General features: G+C 41.4%; 2 protein-coding genes across 3 annotated transcripts in view; one reads left to right on the top strand and one right to left on the bottom strand.

Moving 5' to 3' along the window:
• Nucleotides 1-20,740, bottom strand: part of CENPP (centromere protein P) — a 406,761-nt gene that overhangs the window by 195,491 nt on the left and 190,530 nt on the right. The window lies entirely within an intron of this gene.
• Nucleotides 1-20,740, top strand: part of ASPN (asporin) — a 48,185-nt gene that overhangs the window by 12,509 nt on the left and 14,936 nt on the right. For both annotated transcript variants that reach the window (XM_069736921.1, XM_069736922.1), the window contains 4 exons: nucleotides 9,420-9,738; nucleotides 12,345-12,457; nucleotides 17,495-17,708; nucleotides 18,869-18,979. In XM_069736921.1, the coding sequence (XP_069593022.1) occupies nucleotides 9,450-9,738; nucleotides 12,345-12,457; nucleotides 17,495-17,708; nucleotides 18,869-18,979 (727 nt within the window). In that variant the 5' untranslated portion in view covers nucleotides 9,420-9,449. The remainder of the gene's footprint in view (nucleotides 1-9,419; nucleotides 9,739-12,344; nucleotides 12,458-17,494; nucleotides 17,709-18,868; nucleotides 18,980-20,740) is intronic.

Here is a 20,740-nt window from a genome sequence, read left to right as displayed (position 1 = left end):
AAGAAAGAAGTTTGTGCAACCTTACTGTGTCAGCTCCCAGACCAGCAGATGAGAGACTGAGATCCCAGCAGTTCCTTGATTATATCAGCTGAAGCAAAAGCTGGATCGTATGTGTGGAAGGGAAGCACCAGAGCTTTCAGGCTGATCACTAAAGAAACCAGGACCGGATTACAGAGAAATAAACAGCTTCACAATCAATACCGTGATACATATGAAATGAAACGGGGAGAAACATATCTGTTTTCTAGTACTTCTCCCTTTGGCACCTCACACACTGTATACAGGCTTAGGCCGGCGTCACACTCAGCGTAAGACAATACGGTCCGTATATTACGGCCGTAATATGCTGAAAAGTCCCCAAAATAGTGGTCCGTAGCTCCTCCGTAGGCAGGTTGTGTCAGTGTATTTTGCGCATGGCATCCTCTGTATGTAATCCGTATAGCATCCGTACTGCGTGTTTTTCTCGCAGGCTTGCAAAACCGACATACAAGGGATCCATGTGTAAAACAAAAAACAAAACCATATATATACTGTCTATATATATATATATATATATATATATATATATATATATATATACAGTTAGGGCCAGAAATATTTGGACAGTGACACAATTTTCGCGAGTTGGGCTCTGCATGCCACCACATTGGATTTGAAATGAAACCTCTACAACAGAATTCAAGTGCAGATTGTAACGTTTAATTTGAAGGGTTTAGAAAATGTAGGAATTGTACACATTTCTTTACAAACACTCCACATTTTAGGAGGTCAAAAGTAATTGGACAAATAAACATAACCCAAACAAAATATTTTTATTTTCAATATTTTGTTGCAAATCCTTTGGAGGCAATCACTGCCTTAAGTCTGGAACCCATGGACATCACCAAACGCTGGGTTTCCTCCTTCTTAATGCTTTGCCAGGCCTTTACAGCCGCAGCCTTCAGGTCTTGCTTGTTTGTGGGTCTTTCCGTCTTAAGTCTGGATTTGAGCAAGTGAAATGCATGCTCAATTGGGTTTAGATCTGGAGATTGACTTGGCCATTGCAGAATGTTCCACTTTTTGGCACTCATGAACTCCTGGGTAGCTTTGGCTGTATGCTTGGGGTCATTGTCCATCTGTACTATGAAGCGCCGTCCAATCAACTTTGCAGCATTTGGCTGAATCTGGGCTGAAAGTATATCCCGGTACACTTCAGAATTCATCCGGCTACTCTTGTCTGCTCTTATGTCATCAATAAACACAAGTGACCCAGTGCCATTGAAAGCCATGCATGCCCATGCCATCACGTTGCCTCCACCATGTTTTACAGAGGATGTGGTGTGCCTTGGATCATGTGCCGTTCCCTTTCTTCTCCAAACTTTTTTCTTCCCATCATTCTGGTACAGGTTGATCTTTGTCTCATCTGTCCATAGAATACTTTTCCAGAACTGAGCTGGCTTCTTGAGGTGTTTTTCTGCAAATTTAACTCTGGCCTGTCTATTTTTGGTATTGATGAATGGTTTGCATCTAGATGTGAACCCTTTGTATTTACTGTCATGGAGTCTTCTCTTTACTGTTGACTTAGAGACAGATACACCTACTTCACTGAGAGTGTTCTGAACTTCAGTTGATGTTGTGAACGGGTTCTTCTTCACCAAATTAAGTATGCGGCTATCATCCACCACTGTTGTCATCCGTGGACGCCCAGGCCTTTTTGAGTTCCCAAGCTCACCAGTCAATTCCTTTTTTCTCAGAATGTACCCAACTGTTGATTTTGCTACTCCAAGCATGTCTGCTATCTCTCTGATGGATTTTTTATTTTTTTTCAGCCTCAGGATGTTCTGCTTCACCTCAATTGAGAGTTCCTTTGACCGCATGTTGTCTGCTCACAGCAACAGCTTCCAAATGCAAAACCACACACCTGGAATCCACCCCTGACCTTTTAACTACTTCATTGATTACAGGTTAACGAGCGAGACGCCTTCAGAGTTAATTGCAGCCCTTAGAGTCCATTGTCCAATTACTTTTGGTCCCTTGAAAAAGAGGACGCTATGCATTACAGAGCTATGATTCCTAAACCCTTTCTCCGATTTGGATGTGGAAACTATCATATTGCAGCTGGGAGTGTGCACTTTCAGCCCATATTACATATATAATTTTATTTCTGAACATGTTTTTGTAAACAGCTAAAATAACAAAACTTGTGTCACTGTCCAAATATTTCTGGCCCTAACTGTATATATATATATGTCAGTAGACACATATATGTATATATATTATTACTTCATACAGCGCGAGATAGCTTTAAAGCCGGTAATTCAATTGCCGGCTTTTGCTATCTTCTTCCTAAACCCGACATGATATGTGACATGGTTTACATACAGTAAACCATCTCATATCACCATTCTTTTTGCATATTCCACACTACTAATGTTAGTAGTGTGTATATGCAAAATTTGGCCGTTCCAGCTATTAAATTAAAGGGTTAAATGGCGGAAAAAATTGGAGTGGGCTCCCGCGCAATATTCTCCGCCAGAGTAGTAAAGCCAGTGACTGAGGGCAGATATTAATAGCCTGGAGAGGGTCCACGGTTATTGCCCCCCCCCCCCCTGGCTAAAAACATCTGCCCCCAGCCACCCCAGAAAAGGCACATCTGGAAGATGCGCCTATTCTGGCACTTGGCCACTCTCTTCCCATTCCCGTGTAGCGGTGGGATATGGGGTAATGAAGGGTTAATGCCACCTTGCTATTGTAAGGTGACATTAAGCCAAATTAATAATGGAGAGGAGTCAATTATGACACCTATCCATTATTAATCCAATAGTAGTAAAGGGTTAAAAAAAACACAAACACATTATTAAAAATTATTTTAATGAAATAAAAACAAAGGTTGTTGTAATAATTTATTCTACGCTCAATCCATCTGAAGACCTTCACTCTGTAACAAAGAAAAAATAATAAACCAACAATATACATACCTTCCGAAGATCTGTAAGGTCCCACGATGTAAATCCATCTGAAGGGGTTAAAATATTTTGCAGCCAGGAGCTCTGTTAATGCAGCGGTTCTCGTGGCTGCAAAACCCCGGGGAATGAAAGTAAAGTAGGTCAATGACCTATATTTACCTTCATTCGCGGTGATGCGCCCCCTGCTGGTTGTCCTCATATGAACTCGAGCCTGGGAGCTTTCTAGGAAAGTTCCCACGCTCCAGGAACAACCAGCAGAGGGCGCCTCACCGCGAATGAAGGTAAATATAGGTCATTGACCTACTTTACCTTCATTCCCTGGGGTTTTGCAGCTAGGAGCACCGCTGCATTAACAGAGATCCTGGCTGCAAAATATTTTAACCCCTCCAGATGGATTTACATCGTGGGACCTTACAGATCTTCGGAAGGTATGTATATTGTTGGTTTATTATTTTTTCTTTGTTACAGAGCGAGGGTCTTCAGATGGATTGAGCGTAGAATAAATTATTACAACAACCTTTGTTTTTATTTCATTAAAATAATTTTTAATAATGTGTTTGTGTTTTTTTTAACCCTTTACTACTATTGGATTAATAATGGATAGGTGTCATAATTAACGCCTCTCCATTATTAATTTGGCTTAATGTCACCTTACAATAGCAAGGTGGCATTAACCCTTCATTACCCCATATCCCACCGCTACACGGGAATGGGAAGAGAGTGGCCAAGTGCCAGAATAGGCGCATCTTCCAGATGTGCCTTTTCTGGGGTGGCTGGGGGCAGATGTTTTTAGCCGGGTGGGGGGGGGGCAATAACCATGGACCCTCTCCAGGCTATTAATATCTGCCCTCAGTCACTGGCTTTACTACTCTGGCGGAGAAAATTGCGCGGGAGCCCACGCCAATTTTTTCCGCCATTTAACCCTTTAATTTAATAGCTAGAACGGCCAAATTTTGCATATACACACTACTAACATTAGTAATGTGGAATATGCAAAAAAAATGGTGATATGAGATGGTTTACTGTGTGTAAACCATGTCTCATATCATGTCGGGTTTAGGAAGGAGATAGCAAAAGCCGGCAATTGAATTACCGGCTTTAAAGCTATCTAGCGCTGTATGAAGTAATAATATACAGTGGGGCAAAAAAGTATTTAGTCAGTCAGCAATAGTGCAAGTTCCACCACTTAAAAAGATGAGAGACGTCTGTAATTTACATCATAGGTAGACCTCAACTATGGGAGACAAACTGAGAAAAAAAAATCCAGAAAATCACATTGTCTGTTTTTTTAACAATGTATTTGCATATTATGGTGGAAAATAAGTATTTGGTCAGAAACAAAATTTCATCTCAATACTTTGTAATATATCCTTTGTTGGCAATGACAGAGGTCAAACGTTTTCTGTAAGTCTTCACAAGGTTGCCACACACTGTTGTTGGTATGTTGGCCCATTCCTCCATGCAGATCTCCTCTAGAGCAGTGATGTTTTTGGCTTTTCGCTTTGCAACACGGACTTTCAACTCCCTCCAAAGGTTTTCTATAGGGTTGAGATCTGGAGACTGGCTAGGCCACTCCAGGACCTTGAAAGGTTTCTTATGAAGCCACTCCTTCGTTGCCCTGGCGGTGTGCTTTGGATCATTGTCAAGTTGAAAGACCCAGCCACGTTTCATCTTCAATGCCCTTGCTGATGGAAGGAGGTTTGCACTCAAAATCTCACGATACATGGCCCCATTCATTCTTTCATGTACCCAGATCAGTCGTCCTGGCCCCTTTGCAGAGAAACAGCCCCAAAGCATGATGTTTCCACCACCATGCTTTACAGTAGGTATGGTGTTTGATGGATGCAACTCATTATTCTTTTTCCTCCAAACACGATAAGTTGTGTTTCTACCAAACAGGTCCAGTTTGGTTTCATCAGACCATAGGACATTCTCCTAAAACTCCTCTGGATCATCCAAATGCTCTCTAGCAAACTTCAGACGGGCCCGGACATGTATTGGCTTAAGCAGTGGGACACGTCTGGCACTGCAGGATCTGAGTCCATGGTGGCGTAGTGTGTTACTTATGGTAGGCCTTGTTACATTGGTCCCAGCTCTCTGCAGTTCATTCACTAGGTCCCCCCGCGTGGTTCTGGGATTTTTGCTCACCGTTCTTGTGATCATTCTGACCCCACGGGGTGGGATTTTGTGTGGAGCCCCAGATCGAGGGAGATTATCAGTGGTCTTGTATGTCTTCCATTTTCTAATTATTGCTCCCACTGTTGATTTCTTCACTCCAAGCTGGTTGGCTATTGCAGATTCAGTCTTCCCAGCCTGGTGCAGGGCTACAATTTTGTTTCTGGTGTCCTTTGACAGCTCTTTGGTCTTCACCATAGTGGAGTTTGGAGTCAGACTGTTTGAGGGTGTGCACAGGTGTCTTTTTATACTGATAACAAGTTTAAACAGGTGCCATTACTACAGGTAATGAGTGGAGGAAAGAGGAGACTCTTAAAGAAGAAGTTACAGGTCTGTGAGAGCCAGAAATCTTGATTGTTTGTTTCTGACCAAATACTTATTTTCCACCATAATATGCAAAAAAATGATAAAAAAACAGACAATGTGATTTTCTGGATTTTTTTTTCTCAGTTTGTCTCCCATAGTTGAGGTCTACCTATGATGTAAATTACAGACGCCTCTCATCTTTTTAAGTGGTGGAACTTGCACTATTGCTGACTGACTAAATACTTTTTTGCCCCACTGTATATACATATATGTGTCTCAATGACATATATATACACCTATTCTATGTGTACACATTTATTCTACCTATTCTACTGTAAGCTGTCAGTGTGATTTTACTGTACACAGCACTGAATTGCCGGCTTTTCTCTCTAACACCGCTGCGTATTTCTCGCAAGTCACACTGCTGGTCCGTGTGTAATCCGTATTTTTCTGGCTTCCATAGACTTTCATTGGCGTTTTTTTTTGCGCAATACGGTGACAAACGCAGCATGCTGCGATTTTCTACGGCCGTAGAAAGCCGTATAATACTGATCAGTAAAATACGGCAGATAGGAGCAGGGGCATAGAGAATAATTGTGCCGTTTGTTTTGCGAGTTTTACGGACGTATTTTATGCGCTCATACGTCCGTAAAACTCGCTAGTGTGACGGCAGCCTTAGGGCAAGGCAGACAAGCTGACCATTCCACCGACAGAGAGAAGCAAATAAATCAAGAAACCTCAAAAAAGGCAATGTCTTATTATACTAATCATTATGCATAGATTTGTAGGTAGATCATGACCAACCATTTATTCACATGGTTCAGAATAGTGAAGGGTGGTCTCATTTTCTTAAAGTGATTGTTAAAACGAACAACTTTGTAATTTACTTCTTATCAAAATTTATCAAGAATAAAAGGAATTTTTCTCTTATAACTTACTGCTTAATTTATAGGTTACTGATCTCCTCTTAGTTTATCAGTGATGGCCTGTCTCCCAGGCAATGAGTGCAACGCTGGCAAGATCTTTTCTAAAGAGCTTGTAAACACTGCTTTGACATAGGGCAGGTATCACAATCTGGACAGGTTCAGAGACTCTGCTCTCCTCCGATGTTCCAGAGGCACACAGTTAATTTTAGCAGTGCAACCGTGCTGCTGGTCCATACTGTCAATCATCAGAAGTGTACCGCCCCCTGGAAGGAAGGGGAGTAGTGCGCTACTAAACATTGAACGTGGAACAAAGCCTTTAATTAAATGTGTTTAGTTGGTAAAGTTACAGCAATTTTAGCAATAGAAACTTTACGAAGTTATAATAAATCTGCTATGTAAAGCTCCTGTAATTACCGTACATTACATATCAAGCATTTCCATCTGGAACCCACAAGTGCATGAAAAACAATGGGCTTTGGGTCATTATGTTTCAATTATCATTTCAGCAAACATAACTTCACAACATACAGATGGTTGATGGTGGTTATATGAGCACTTGGATAGCACTTTTTCACATGGTTAATTTCGAAGGCAGATATTTTCACAGTTCCATTAGGATTGTTTTTGTGCATCCAAGTTAGTCCTCCGTGATACAGTTCCAAAGAGATTTAATATGAATATTGCTTTCTGACATTCTGACTGAGGAATGAGTGTAAGACATAGCCACACATCACATTGTATGCCAAACACAGTTACATAATCTGCAGACATTAAATAAGCCAAAATCACAATCTTTTATTTGCAAACTATTAAATACCTCCAGATCTAAAACCATAAAAAAAATCCACAATGTTTCTACCATACTCTTAAAGGGGTCATATCATTTAAACAGACCATTTTTTTAGGTTACATAGTCTCCCAGGGGCAGACACAGACAGAAGGGGGCTGCTGTCCATGACCCGTATATTGGCCCCTTGCAGCATAATAGGTCAGCTGCTTGCTGCTTTGGATCTAGAGGAGAATCCTCTTCCCTCTCTGGCCCTTATGCAGCTTCAAAGGTTGTGCCAATGGTATGTCCGTCTCTGTAGATGCCACTAACAAAGGAAAGTCTAATTCAAGCAGACAAAGCTAGTCCATGCATTACATGGCTGCCACATCATTCCTTCACTGTCCAGTCTGTGGGAAAATGGTGTTTAATCATGTGTGGCTGCCTTACCGCAGCAGCGGCTACAGAGAAAAACTGCAGTTATATTCTCTCTGCAGCTGCTCAATTCCAATAATCGGAGTGGAATTACTCTATGGAGCGCACCCGCCTGAAAAAGACGTTACCTGGCTGAAAAAGCATGAAAAAATGAGTCTTAACTGCCTCAGGTTTTGAAAGACATCAAATGGTTACTTCTCATCCAGTGGTCACAGATTACTGACCTGGCTGATGGACCAGAGGACAGCAAATCAATTCCGCCACTTTTAATGCTGACCTTCTCTATCTTTGGATCCAGCTCTAAACTACTCTGGCGATCTGCAGCAGAACAGAAATTGATGACATCCCATTCTAAGTGCTGAAAGGGGTTAATCAGCCATGTTTAGTGTTAGGGTGATTGAACAGCTGTAGAGTGGGAGGAGTGCAGAGGATAAATAGCAATAAAGAGATGTGATCATCTCACCCATCCATGAGTGCACAGCATCCCAAATCCAATGAAAGGTATCCACAAAAAAAGGCAGCTGATCCAGCACTTCAAATAGAATGCAACATTTTATTCCATCTGTAATCCATCAGTAAAAACATGGTTCAAGGGAAAGCCACATTCTGAGCTGGATAAATTAGTCATCCGAGGAGAAAGTCCAAATAGAAAATTCAGGGTCCTGGTTTATGCGTTTTGAAGGGATACTTCTTATTCATTACCTCCTCGGATGACACATTTATCCATTTCAGAATGTGGATTTCCCTTGCAACTTGTTTTTACTGATGGATTACAGATGGAATAAAATTTTCCATTCTATTTGAAGTGGTGGATCAACTCTCTCTTTTTTTTTTTTAGAGGATAAATACCCAGAATTCTTGAGCATTCAGTGTGGCGTGGGTCTGGAGGTGCAATCTATGGAGCTGTGTTTCCATTTTACAGAAAGCTGAACTTTTTGTTACTGAATCGGGCGGATTCCTGTAGCAAGAAGGATTGTGCCATAAGTTACGTTTTTATGTTCCCGTTAGACCAAGAAGGAAGTAATTGTTTCTGATAACATTGCACTGGTTTATGCAGTACTTTTAATAAACCAGTGGAAGATTTAAAGAAACAGTGTTCCTGTGTCTACCTCTATGCGCAGATAAGTTAGCTGATCTATCCCAAGAGAGAAGAGGAGGTGGCCAAGGACCGAGCCCTAAGGAACCACATGATAGTAAGGGGACGAGGGAAGGAGTAAGAGCCAGCAAAAGATACAGTGAAGGAGTGGTCAAAGAGGTAGGAGGAGAACCAGAATAGAATAGTGTCCTAGAGGCCGAAAGAGTAGAGCATAGTGAAGAAGAGCTGGTGATCAACAGTGTCAAATGCAGCAGAAAGATCCAAGAGAATCAGAAGGGAGCAGTGATTTAGCAGTTAATAGATAGAGACATTAGTGAGGGCAGTTTCTTCAGTGTAAAGAGCTGAAACCAGATTGTAGAGGGTCAAGAGAGTGATCTGAGAGATAGCGGATTACAGCAGAGTGGACTAAGCTTTCTAGGAGTTTAGAGATGAAGGGGAGTATAAAGACAGATCTGTAATTAGTAGTGCCGTTCTGGACGAGGGATTTCTTTTTGTTTTGTTTTTTTAAGTAAAGGTGTTATAATGGCCTGTTTAAATGAGGAGGGAAAGGTACCGGAAGAAAAAGAGAGGTTAAATATTTTAGTTAGGTGAGTGGTGATAAGCGGTGAGAGAGACTGCAGGAGATGTGAGGGAATAGGGTCATATGGCCACTGGAAGTCCATGTCTATTAAGTCTGAAGAAATAAAGCATGTGTTAGATCTTGTCTTATAATCATAGAGAACATAGCTATTATCTCATATATAAGAGGTTTTATATTTTTTGTGATTTAGATTGCAGGGTTTGGATTTTAAGACGACAACATGAAGGAATGTGTGCTTTTCTATTTACTGGCTCTGTGCTCTGCCAAGCCATTTGTATTACCTCCAAAGTACATGGCACTAACAGACCTAATGCTGAATGACATGGACGATGATGATGATGATGATGATGATGATGACGACGACGACGATGATGATGATGACAAAAACTCGCTATTCCCATTTAAAAGGAACATGCCACTTCGACCCACCCTGCCTCCGTTTAACATGTACCCAGTTTGCCCGTTTGGCTGTCAGTGTTATTTAAAAGTGGTGCAGTGCTCCGACCTTGGTGAGTCCACAAAAATATTTCATTGTCAAATCTCTGAAAGTGAAACTTGTATAAAGATTTTCTCCTAAAACTGAAAAATAAGCAACAGTTGATCCCATGTGCAAAGGTTTTATATTTTCCATTCTATTTGTGCAATTATTTTGTCCTCACCTCTATGAAATACAGCAAGTATGCAGATTTGGCATTCGATAATCTGAGACAGCTTGGTAACAACACTTATGTGACATGCAATGAGAGAGTAAGGCTATGTGCACACGTTGCAGATTCGTGTGCAGATTTTTCGGTGCAGAATCTTAAAAATCCGCAGGTAAAACATCCTGTATTTTACCTGCGGTGCGGTTTATGTGCGGATTTCACATACGTTTTCATACCTGCAAATTCCAAATATGGAACAGGTGTAAAACGCTGCGGAATCCGCACAAAGAACTGACATGCTGCGTTTCCGTGTGGTATTTTCCGCAGTATGGGAATTGTGGATTTGGTTTTCCATAGGTTTACATGGTACTGTGCAACGCATGGAAAACTGCTGCAAATCCGCAGCGTCAAATCTGCTGCGGATCCGCAGCCAAATCCGCAACGTGTGCACATACCCTAAAGGTATGTTTCCACGGTCAGTAAACCTTCAGGATTTGCTGTGGATTGGACGTTGCGTACATCCGCAGCGTCCAATCCACAGCGTCCAGATGTTACAGAATAGTAGAGGGGATTTTATTAAATCCCGTCTCCACTATGCGTGCAGGGCCGTATTCGGTGGCCCTGTGTAACCGGACATGTGGCGTGTCTTTCCAGACTACAGCATGTCTAGTTATCTTGCAGAGACGCTCCGTCTCCGCAAGACAAATAGCCCAGTCTATAAATACGATGCGGTAATTCCACATGTGTTCAATGAACACATCCGGAACCACTGCACTTACAACAGGGGGCGGTGCTTTGGGCGGAGCAGGGTATCCGCTGCGTAAAAGGGCAGGGAATCCTGAATGTGGAGTGTGATGCTGTGTTCCATGCTGCAGCTAGGGGGCGCTGTATGGGCTCCTCAGGATACACATGGAGGCGTAACTGTAATGGTGTTAATGAGATAGTGACTGGCATTATTGTAAATGGCCGGTTTGCGTCGCAGAGGGAGTCTGCGCTGTAAGCCAGTAATGTTGTTGTTCTGGGACCTGTAGTCCCACAAGTATTTGTATACTTGTAAAGGGAGGCTTACAGGGTTAGTTGGAGAGCTGGGCAGGTATGACTAACCACACACACCTCCCACCCAGGGGAGGGTTTATAGCTACATAATGTGACCATGGTGTGGTCACATGGGTGAGAGTGTTTGGATCTGTTTGGTCCATGTGCAGGGTCCTGGAAAAAGCTATGTGTTGGGCGTGCTATCTCCCTGAAGAGCACGTGGTGAGGCTTTGGGACCTGGTGGCCTGTGTGTTGGACGGTCTCAGGTGGGGACATCCTGAATTGCACACGGAGAGGCCTGTGTGTTGGAAGGTCCCAGTCGGGGACGGACTTCCTGAAAAGCACACGGAAAGGCCGAATGTACAGTGTCGGTGACGGCACTGCGTTGGGGAGCTACCGACCTTCGGAGGGTCTGGATTGTCGTGAGTGTCCTGGTCACAAGGACAGTGGTCCCCGTTAGGCTGCTTCCCAGGAGTGTGGACTGACAAGAAGTCAGCGTTTGAAGCAGGAGCTTCAGAAAGGTAACTCCAGATAAAGGGGATTCTATGAACTGTGCAGTCACCCATGGCAATTGGTCAGAGGAGGACCAGCGTGTTTAGAAACTGTAATCTCATGTCGTGATGCTATGTGAGTAGACATTGATACGGCGCATGGACACCCCCCGGGAACTAGTCAGAGGAGGACTGGCGGGTATAGTGTCTGAACTGTGAGTTAAAGCTGCATATAAAGTTTCGGAGTTAAAATGTGTATAATGAACTGTGCATGACCCAGTTTATGCAGCATAAAAATAAACCGCATGGACTGTTTTGTGTGAGAAACCCGTTCCTGTGTGCCTGAATATCGCGGCCAAGTGAGTGTCCCCAACACACTCAGTAAGCGCTATCTTACAGGGGACATACCCTGAGGGCTTGTGCATATGCTGATGCAAAATACTGACCAAATACTGAACATGACCTTGCTTCTTATTAAAAGTCCTCTCCGTTATCAAGAATGGAGGGATATTTTAAGCCCGTAATTTACTACTCATTGTCCAGGTTTCCAGCCACCTCTGAAGTCTATCAAGTGGCAAGTCTCCACTAGCAAGCTGATTGCTATAGGGCTTGTAAACACTACTCTGAAGCTGATGGGATCACTTTTTGTGTCCCTGTGCTGCCTCTGCTTATTGCATGGGAGAATGCATTTTAGCCAATGAGAACTCAGCCATGTCGTTTGTTGAAACTGTCAATCATCAGGCATGCACTGCCCCCTGTGAAGCAGGAAGCCTGAAGAGAGAGAGAGAGGAACAGTGTGCTCCTCCAGAAAGGAACTTCGGGCAACCCCATTAATAATATAGTAGTCATGTATTTTTGTCAGTATTTCAGTACTTCATGATATTTACTTTTCTACTATTAGACAAAGGAAACTTAACTCTGTGACATGTTTCTGCACCATTACAGGGTTGTCTTCTGTACCAGCCAAAATTCCTCCAGACACAAAGTTATTAGACCTTCAGAACAACAAAATAAAAGAGATTAAGGAAAAGGATCTACAAGGGCTGACAGCGCTTTCGGTAAGCTATGTGTTGTTTTTTTTTGCTTAGTATTCATCCATTAGCATGATAAAAAAATATTTAGCATTATTTTGCAAGCAAAAAAATCCTTCTTCCCTCAACTTTGCAATCTCGTTTTGGTAAAAACACAATTGTGATATACAATGATGGAAATAAGTATTTGATCCCTTGCTGATTTTGTAAGTTTGCCAACTGACAAAGACATGAACAGTCTATACTTTTAAGGGTAGGTTAATTTTAACATTGAGAGATAGAATGTCAAAAATAAAATCCAGAAAATCAAACTGTATAAATTATATAAATACATTTGCATTTTGCAGTGAGAAATAAGTATTTGATCCCTCTGGCAAACAAGACTTAATACTTGGTGGCAAAACCTTTGTTGTCCACTCCTCTTTGCAGATCATCTCTAAATAATTAAGATTTTGAGGCTGTCGCTTGCAAACTCGGAGCTTCAACTCCCTCCATAAGTTTTTTATGGGATTAAGGTCTGGAGACTGGCTAGGCCACTCCATGATCTTAGAAAAAAGAAGAAAAAAGCACCTCCGCACAGCTGCAACTACTTAGACCGCCATGTGAGATAGCCAGGTAATACTGGAGGTCCCTTCCGACAAACTCAGTGGTGCAGTATCCAAAGATAACAAGACGATAAATATCCAAATGCAGAAGAAGAGAGAGGAACGCACTCACCGATCTGGTAAAATCCAATCCTTTATTCAAAGCATGGACAGACTTAGCAGGGAGGGGAGTGGAGGATGACGGACGACGGCCGTTTCACGCTAACGAGCGTTTCTACGGGCCCTGATAGCTGATATGGACATCCCAAATGTTCACATAAAGAAGATCATGCCCCCACTGATTGTCAGTCGCCATCATAAAATCCCCCACAAAGCTAGTTTTCTAGTGACATCTGCAGATGCTTAAGATAACCAGCTAAGTCTATGTGGACCCTTTAATGAGCCTTGACCATGATGTAAAGGGAATCTTTCAGAAGCATCAACAATTCCTAAGCTGTATATATGGACATGTAGGTCATAGGAAGCTGAAAAACATGATACCTTGATATCTACGATCTGATGTCTTATTCAAATGAAATCCACTACTCAGACAACCACTACTCAGACAACCCCTTCTCATTGACCAGAGTTCCCCCATGTAAAATAATAACTATACTTAATTCCAGTCCAGGCGCTGTTCCAGCGATGTTGGCTCATGTGACATTGTTATCCAGAGGACGTTAGAGAGCAGCAGCACGCTTTCTCTTCTTCAGGGTGTCACTTTCGTCCAAAGGAATTGAGAGGGAAGAGACTTTAACCTCTTTACCCTCCAAGCCTGTTTCACCTTCACGACCAGGCAAAATGTTACCATTCTGACCAGTATCATTCTAAGAGATATTAATACTGGAACACTTCAACTGATCTCACTGATTCTGAGATTAATTCTTCATGACAAATTGTAATTCATGATAGTGGTAATAAAATTTGTTCGATATGAATTGTGTTTGTGAAAATATTGGAATTTTGGCGAAAATTTCGCAATTTTTCATCTTTTAATTCTTATGCCCTTAAAGCAAAGAGTTATGTCACATAAAATAGTTAATAAATAAAATTTCCCACATGTCTACTTTACATCTGCATAATTTTTTAAACTTTTTTTTTGTTTGTTACCAAGTTAGAAGGGTTAAAAGTTGACCAGTGATTTCTCATTTTTCCAACAAAATTTACAAAACCATTTTGTTTAGGGACCACATAAAATTTGAAGTGACTTTGGGGGGTTAATATGACAGAAAAATCCCAAAAGTGACACTATTCTAAAAACTGCAAGCGCCAAAGGCCTCCAAACCCACATTATAAGTTTATCCCTTCAGATGCTTCACAGGAATTAAAGTGAACCTGTCTTGTCATTTGTAGCTTCTAAAGTGTCTCCAGTGCGTTGTTAGTGATGAAATGTGCATCACTCATTATTTTTTCTTTCATTAAAATCACCGCTGTAATACTTGGCAAAAAGCACTTTATACATTTATATCTTACCTGCTTGTTTAGTCATAGTGGGGTGCTTCATTGTGTTCAGTCAGGGTTATCACTGCCTAGACATTTTGAATTACTCGTATTCCTGGGTTTGTGCCGACGTCACTTGAAATCCTGAGCTTGCACAGTGTATATTGGGTTGCCACACTTCTGCACTGTGTATTAACTTTTTGCTAAGGATTACAGCAGCCATTTTAATGAAAAAAATCATGTTAGTGATAAACACTGCATCACTATCAACGCACTGGGGACACTTTAGATGCTACAAATGACATCGACAAGTTCCGTTTAATTAAATGTGAAAGGAAAAAATTAATATTTAACTTTTTTCCACAAAAATTTTACTTTAGCCCCAAACTTTTTATTTTCACAAGAATAATAGAAGAAAATACACAGTAAATTTTGTTAAGCAATTTCTCCTGAGTATGCCGATACCGCATATGTGGAGGAAAACTTCTGTTTGGGCGCACGGCAGGGCTCGAAAGGGAAGAACCACTGTGACTTATTTAAAGGGACACTGTCACCTGAATTTGGAGGGAACAATCTTCAGCCATGGAGGCGGGGTTTTGAATGAGAATGAACTTCAATCCAATATTGCAGCCAGCATGCAGCCAGCGGGTAAGGAAAGGGTGAATCAAAAACCCCAAAACCCCGCCTCCATGGCTGAAGATTGTTCCCTCCAAATTCAGGTGACAGTGTCCCTTTGAAGCACAATTTGCTGGAATCATTAGCAGACACCATGTCACATTTGGGAAGCCCCTGATGTGCATTAACAGTGGAAACCCCCCACATGACCCCATTTTGGAAACAAGACCCCTCAACGAATTTATCTGTGTGGTGACCACCTTGAACCTTCAGGTGCTTCACAGAAGTATATAATGTGGAGCTGTGAAAATAAATAAGAAGTTTTATTAGCCTTATATTTTTTATTTTCACAACGGTAACAGGAGAAAATGGAACCCAAAATTTGTTGTGCAATTCCTCCTGTGTAAGCAGATAACAGGTGTTTTTTAGAGCGATATTTTGAGAGCTATAATTCTTCCATAGTTGGGCTGACAGAGTCATGTTAAGGCTTGTTTTACGTGGGACAAGTTGACAGTTTTATTAGTACCATTTTCGGTCACATACGGTAACATTTTTGATCGCTTTCTAGTCACATTTTTGGGATTCAGAATGAACAAAAACCAGCAATTCAGGAGTTGACTTTTTGTTTTTGCTTTTATGCTGTTCCGCATGTGGTAAAATTGGTAAGGCAGCTTTATTCTTCAGGTCAGTACAATTACAGTGATACCACATTTATATCCTTTTTTATGTTTTGGAGCTTTTACACTGTCTTATAGAAATTTTTTTTTTATCACTGTATTCTGAAAGCTATAACTTTATTTTTCTGCTGATGGAGCTGTAAGACAGCTTGTTTTTTTGCAGGACAAGGTGATGTTTTCATAGATACCATTTTTATTTACATTTGTCTGTTTGAACAAGTTTTATTCCACTTTTATTCGGTGGTATGATGATAAAGCATCATTTTATTTTTATGGTGTTCAGTGTGACAGTTTTATTTTTATGCTGTGAGTTGTTCTGGACGCAGCAATACCAAATGTGTATTTTTTTGTCTATTTTATTTACATAAAAATATAAATGTATATGTACAATATACAAATACATAATTATTTTTTGATATTTTAAAACATATTTTTACAATTTTTCTTTTTTTTACTTAGTCCCATACTTTCACTTTTAACGGTCTGATCACGGTTATAACGTATGCAATGTAATTGTCAGTTCTGCTCTCACACAAGCTTGCTAGAGCCTGGTGACCCAGATGTTGTAATGACGACATTGGGTCACCGTGGCACGATCGAGTCCCCATGATGATGTAGCGGGGGCCCAATCATAGAGCAGATGGGGCCCTCTCCCTCTCTTCTAAATGCCATGATCGATAGTGACAGCTGTGGTATTGCCTGAACAACTGGCAGCAAATCGTGCGCACGCAGCTCCTGTGCCCGCAAAATTGCCAGGACGTATCTAGTACGTCCAAGGGAGGGTAGCACTTCCCAACCATGACGTACTGGGTATGTCCAAGGTCGTGAAGTGGTTAAAAAAGGTGCAAATTAAAGGAAGCATTAAGAACAACTGAAAAATAGGGTTGTGTGTCATTACACGTGTCACATGGGTATCCTTTTTACCCTACTTGACCGCTCCTGCTTACAATTTGGCAATATCATGCAGGGAAAATATTAAAACAACCCCAAAGAAAAATCTCTACTCCAAGATATGGCCAGTTTAATATCCTAAAACTGGTAAAAGGTCCCCGAAAATATTTATATGTGTATGTAGGGCATTGAAAAGTCCAGCAACACCTTCACATAACCGGTCTGTTGCTTCCTTACTGAAATATGAGCATTTGAAATAAATATACAAATGAGTCTGAAGGGCTATGGTAGATCTGAAGCCATTTTCCCTGCAGCTCTATTCCCAGCGCCACCTCCTTCTGTGACTGATGGCTCATTTACTTGAAGCCACATCACAGAGTCTCTCAGTCAAGCAATAGGAGGTGATGCTGGATGGGGAATAGAGCTGGAATGACAGAGGCTTCAGATCTACCCTAGCCCTTCAGCATTATTTGCACATCAATTTAATTTCTGATTTCTCAGTAATCAAGGAACGGACCTGACATGTAAAGGTATTGCTGGACTTATCTCTGAAAGAGCTGCATGCACATGTAAATAGTTTTGGGGGGTAAAATCCTGCTGTTAGATTCCCTTTAAGTGTTTCGTCCCTTCAGCTTTTAGCATGCAGATGTAGGTCTTTCAGAAGGTTCAAAGGGTGACCCCTAATTCCTTACATGCCAGAAGTTTCCGATAAACCAGATATAATTGAATCCAGAGAGCGTTTGACTAATGAAAGAAGTGATGGGTAATGAGACATCTGCGCTGCTACATGAAACATTTTGCACATGAGCGGCAGTGTTATAAATTGGTTTTCTAACATGTCCTTGTGATTTATCTAGGCCTTGTTTCTCAACAACAATAAGTTATACAAAGTTCACCCTAAAGCCTTCCAGTCAACAACCAAGTTACGGAGACTCTATCTGTCCCACAATCAGCTGACAGAAATTCCATCCAAGCTTCCAAAATCCCTGTCGGAACTGAGAATTCATGACAACAAAGTAAAAAAAGTACAAAAAGATTCTTTCAAAGGCATGGCGTCCTTACATGTTTTAGGTAGGTGTGTCTCACAGTTGATGTCATAATTTGGAAAGAGTGCCGCTGAATTTAAAAGAGTTTTGGAAAATGTCACACATTGGTATTTATCAGTATGCATCATTCTTTGCTAATTTGCAGAAACATTCCACTACTACTGAGAACAATTACAGACATGTTTATATGCGGAGACAAAGAATCTAGACTGAATTGTTCTAACAATACAACGATGACAAATGTATTTTTCCAGGCAACACACCAGATACAATTGTAATAATGCCAAAATATATATATAGTGATCAGCGACAACAATAAAACCACTGCTTGCAACAATTTTCCTTGTTATGGTATGACTCCAGTCTGCCAGACCGCTACCAAACCAAACCCACATGCGGAGTTAGTGCACATCAATTTGCAGGACCCGATACCAACAGCCAGGTACGGACTGGAGCTGAAATTCAGCCCTGGCATTTGAAATCACACAGGCCCATGCTGTCCCCGTCCCCAAAAACCAGATGGGATATATTACTAATATTACCCTGCATGGAGTACAGCAAGATTTACTACAAGACCAATATTTCTAACGATACCTCCATCACAACTCGGCGGCCCACGACCAGACAGGTCCTTCTGGCATTTGCCAGAATTGCCAGATGGCCAGTCCGGCCCTGCCAACAGCCACATCAGTAATGTGTGGACGCTAGATGAGAGTCCTGAGAACTGCTTTTTACGACATCCATGGCATTGACACCCCAGTTCTATTCCTTACCAGCACTGCTTTCTACTGCTTGACTGACATCCATTATGCTCTGTGACGTAAGAGAAAGGAGCTGTCAGTCATGCAGGAGGAGCAGGGAGCTGAATAGATCTGGATTGACGTAGGCTTCAGATCTACAAACTAATTTCTATATAAATTCAAATGCTGATTTCTCAGTATTGGAGGAGTGGACTGGTCATGTAGAGGTATTGCTGGTCTTGTCTTTGAAAGAGCCACATGCGCATAGAAGTAAGGGTGTGAAATCCTGTTGGTAGATTCCCTTTATGCACACTGCTATAGAAGTAGTTTTGTTACTAGTCATCTTTAGCATGGCCCATCCAACTGGAGATCAAAACTACCAACAAAATGCATTTGTAACACAACTCTGCACATCGCACTGGTAATAATCATCTGTGTTTAACAGAAATGAGTGCAAACCCACTGGAAAATGAAGGAATAGAAGCAGGAGCATTTGAAGGACTGACCGTGTTCCATGTTAGAATCGCAGAAGCCAAACTGACATCTATCCCTAAAGGTTGGTAATAGTCTGCTTAATCTGCATTTATAAGTAGTAGGTCAATAAACTATCAAAGTCAGACAGTGATCAAAATCATTTAGAAATTACATTTCTAAAGAAAATTACTTTGGTCAGCCATTCTTCTACAGAGCTGACTTGTACTAATTAGTGATGAGCGAGTATACTCGTTGCTCAGGTTTTCCAGAGCACGTTCGGGTGGTCTCAGAGTATTTGTTAGTGTTCGAAGATTTAGTTTTCATCGCCTCAGCTGAATGATTTACATCTCTTAGCCAGCTTGATTACATGTGGGGATTCCCTAGCAACCAGGCAACCCCCACATGTATTCAGCCTGGGTAGCAGCCGTAAATAATTCAGCTGAGGCAATGAAAACTAAATCTCCAAACACTAACAAATACTCTGAGACCACCCGAGCGTCCTCGGGAAAAGCTGAGCAACGAGTACACTCGCTCATCACTAGTAATAATTCATTTTCCATACACTGACCACGTTTCCCCGTGATAGCTGTTAATCAGCGAGTTCTAGCAATTAAAATTTTAATGGTGACCAGCTAATAAACCAGACTTTCCTCTTTTGAAAACCCAAAAGAAAACACATGGAGTACACGTCCCATCTTAGAAATATAAAAATATACGTTTTTATTTCACAGTATTTAAAAACACGAAGTCATCAACTAGTACAGAACATACAGATAAGGGAGACTTGGGGTAGCACTGAAAAAGTCACAGCTACGGTAAACCTCAGAGATCCGCTCATACCATTTTATAATAAAGATGCCATCAAGTGCAAATATTTAGGGTAAAGAACGCCACCGCATCCGGAAATCTGCAAGTAAATATCTACACCTCCCCCAGTGGGGTGTCGATAGTCCAGAAACAACGGCCTATATCATAGCAAAAACCGGTTTAGTGGCTCTTACCCATATAATGTAAACTGCGATCTCCAGGGGTCACCGCCGCTGCGGCGGTGACCCCTGGAGATCGCAGTTTACATTATATGGGTAAGAGCCCCAGTTTACATTATATGGGTAAGAGCCCCTGGAGATCGCAGTTTACATTATATGGGTAAGAGCCACTAAACCGGTTTTTGCTATGATATAGGCCGTTGTTTCTGGACTATCGGCACCCCACTGGGGGAGGTGTAGATATTTACTTGCAGATTTCCGGATGCGGTGGCGTTCTTTACCCTAAATATTTGCACTTGATGGCATCTTTATTATAAAATGGTATGAGCGGATCTCTGAGGTTTACCGTAGCTGTGACTTTTTCAGTGCTACCCCAAGTCTCCCTTATCTGTATGTTCTGTACTAGTTGATGACTTCGTGTTTTTAAATACTGTGAAATAAAAACGTATATTTTTATATTTCTAAGATGGGACGTGTACTCCATGTGTTTTCTTTTGGGTTTTCTATAAGTTATATGGGAGTGTCCTACATACATTTGAAGGATTTCTAGTACGGGTATTTTCCCCAACATTATACTATTAGTATGTGTGTGAGATCCATGATATTGCTGTCCATTGTGGGATGTCTTTATTATATTATTTCCTCTTTTGAAGTCTAGATAAAACAAATCCTTTAAAAGGAACCTTCCATGTCGGGAAATGCTACTTACCTGCAGATACAGGGTTAATCTACACGTAAATGACATTAAAAATCACATCTTCCTGGAAGCAACAGCTACAGAAAGAAAATAACTTTACATCCTCCCTGAAGCCAACGCTTTCAGTCGCAGGGCGGTGCAGGGAGTGGTTACGGTCAAC

Source organism: Ranitomeya imitator, chromosome 8, assembly GCF_032444005.1.
Source record: "Ranitomeya imitator isolate aRanImi1 chromosome 8, aRanImi1.pri, whole genome shotgun sequence".
NCBI classification, from domain to species: Eukaryota; Metazoa; Chordata; class Amphibia; order Anura; family Dendrobatidae; genus Ranitomeya; species Ranitomeya imitator.
The sequence above is the reverse complement of the archived record's forward strand: the minus strand, read 5'-3'. Positions and strand labels throughout refer to the sequence as shown.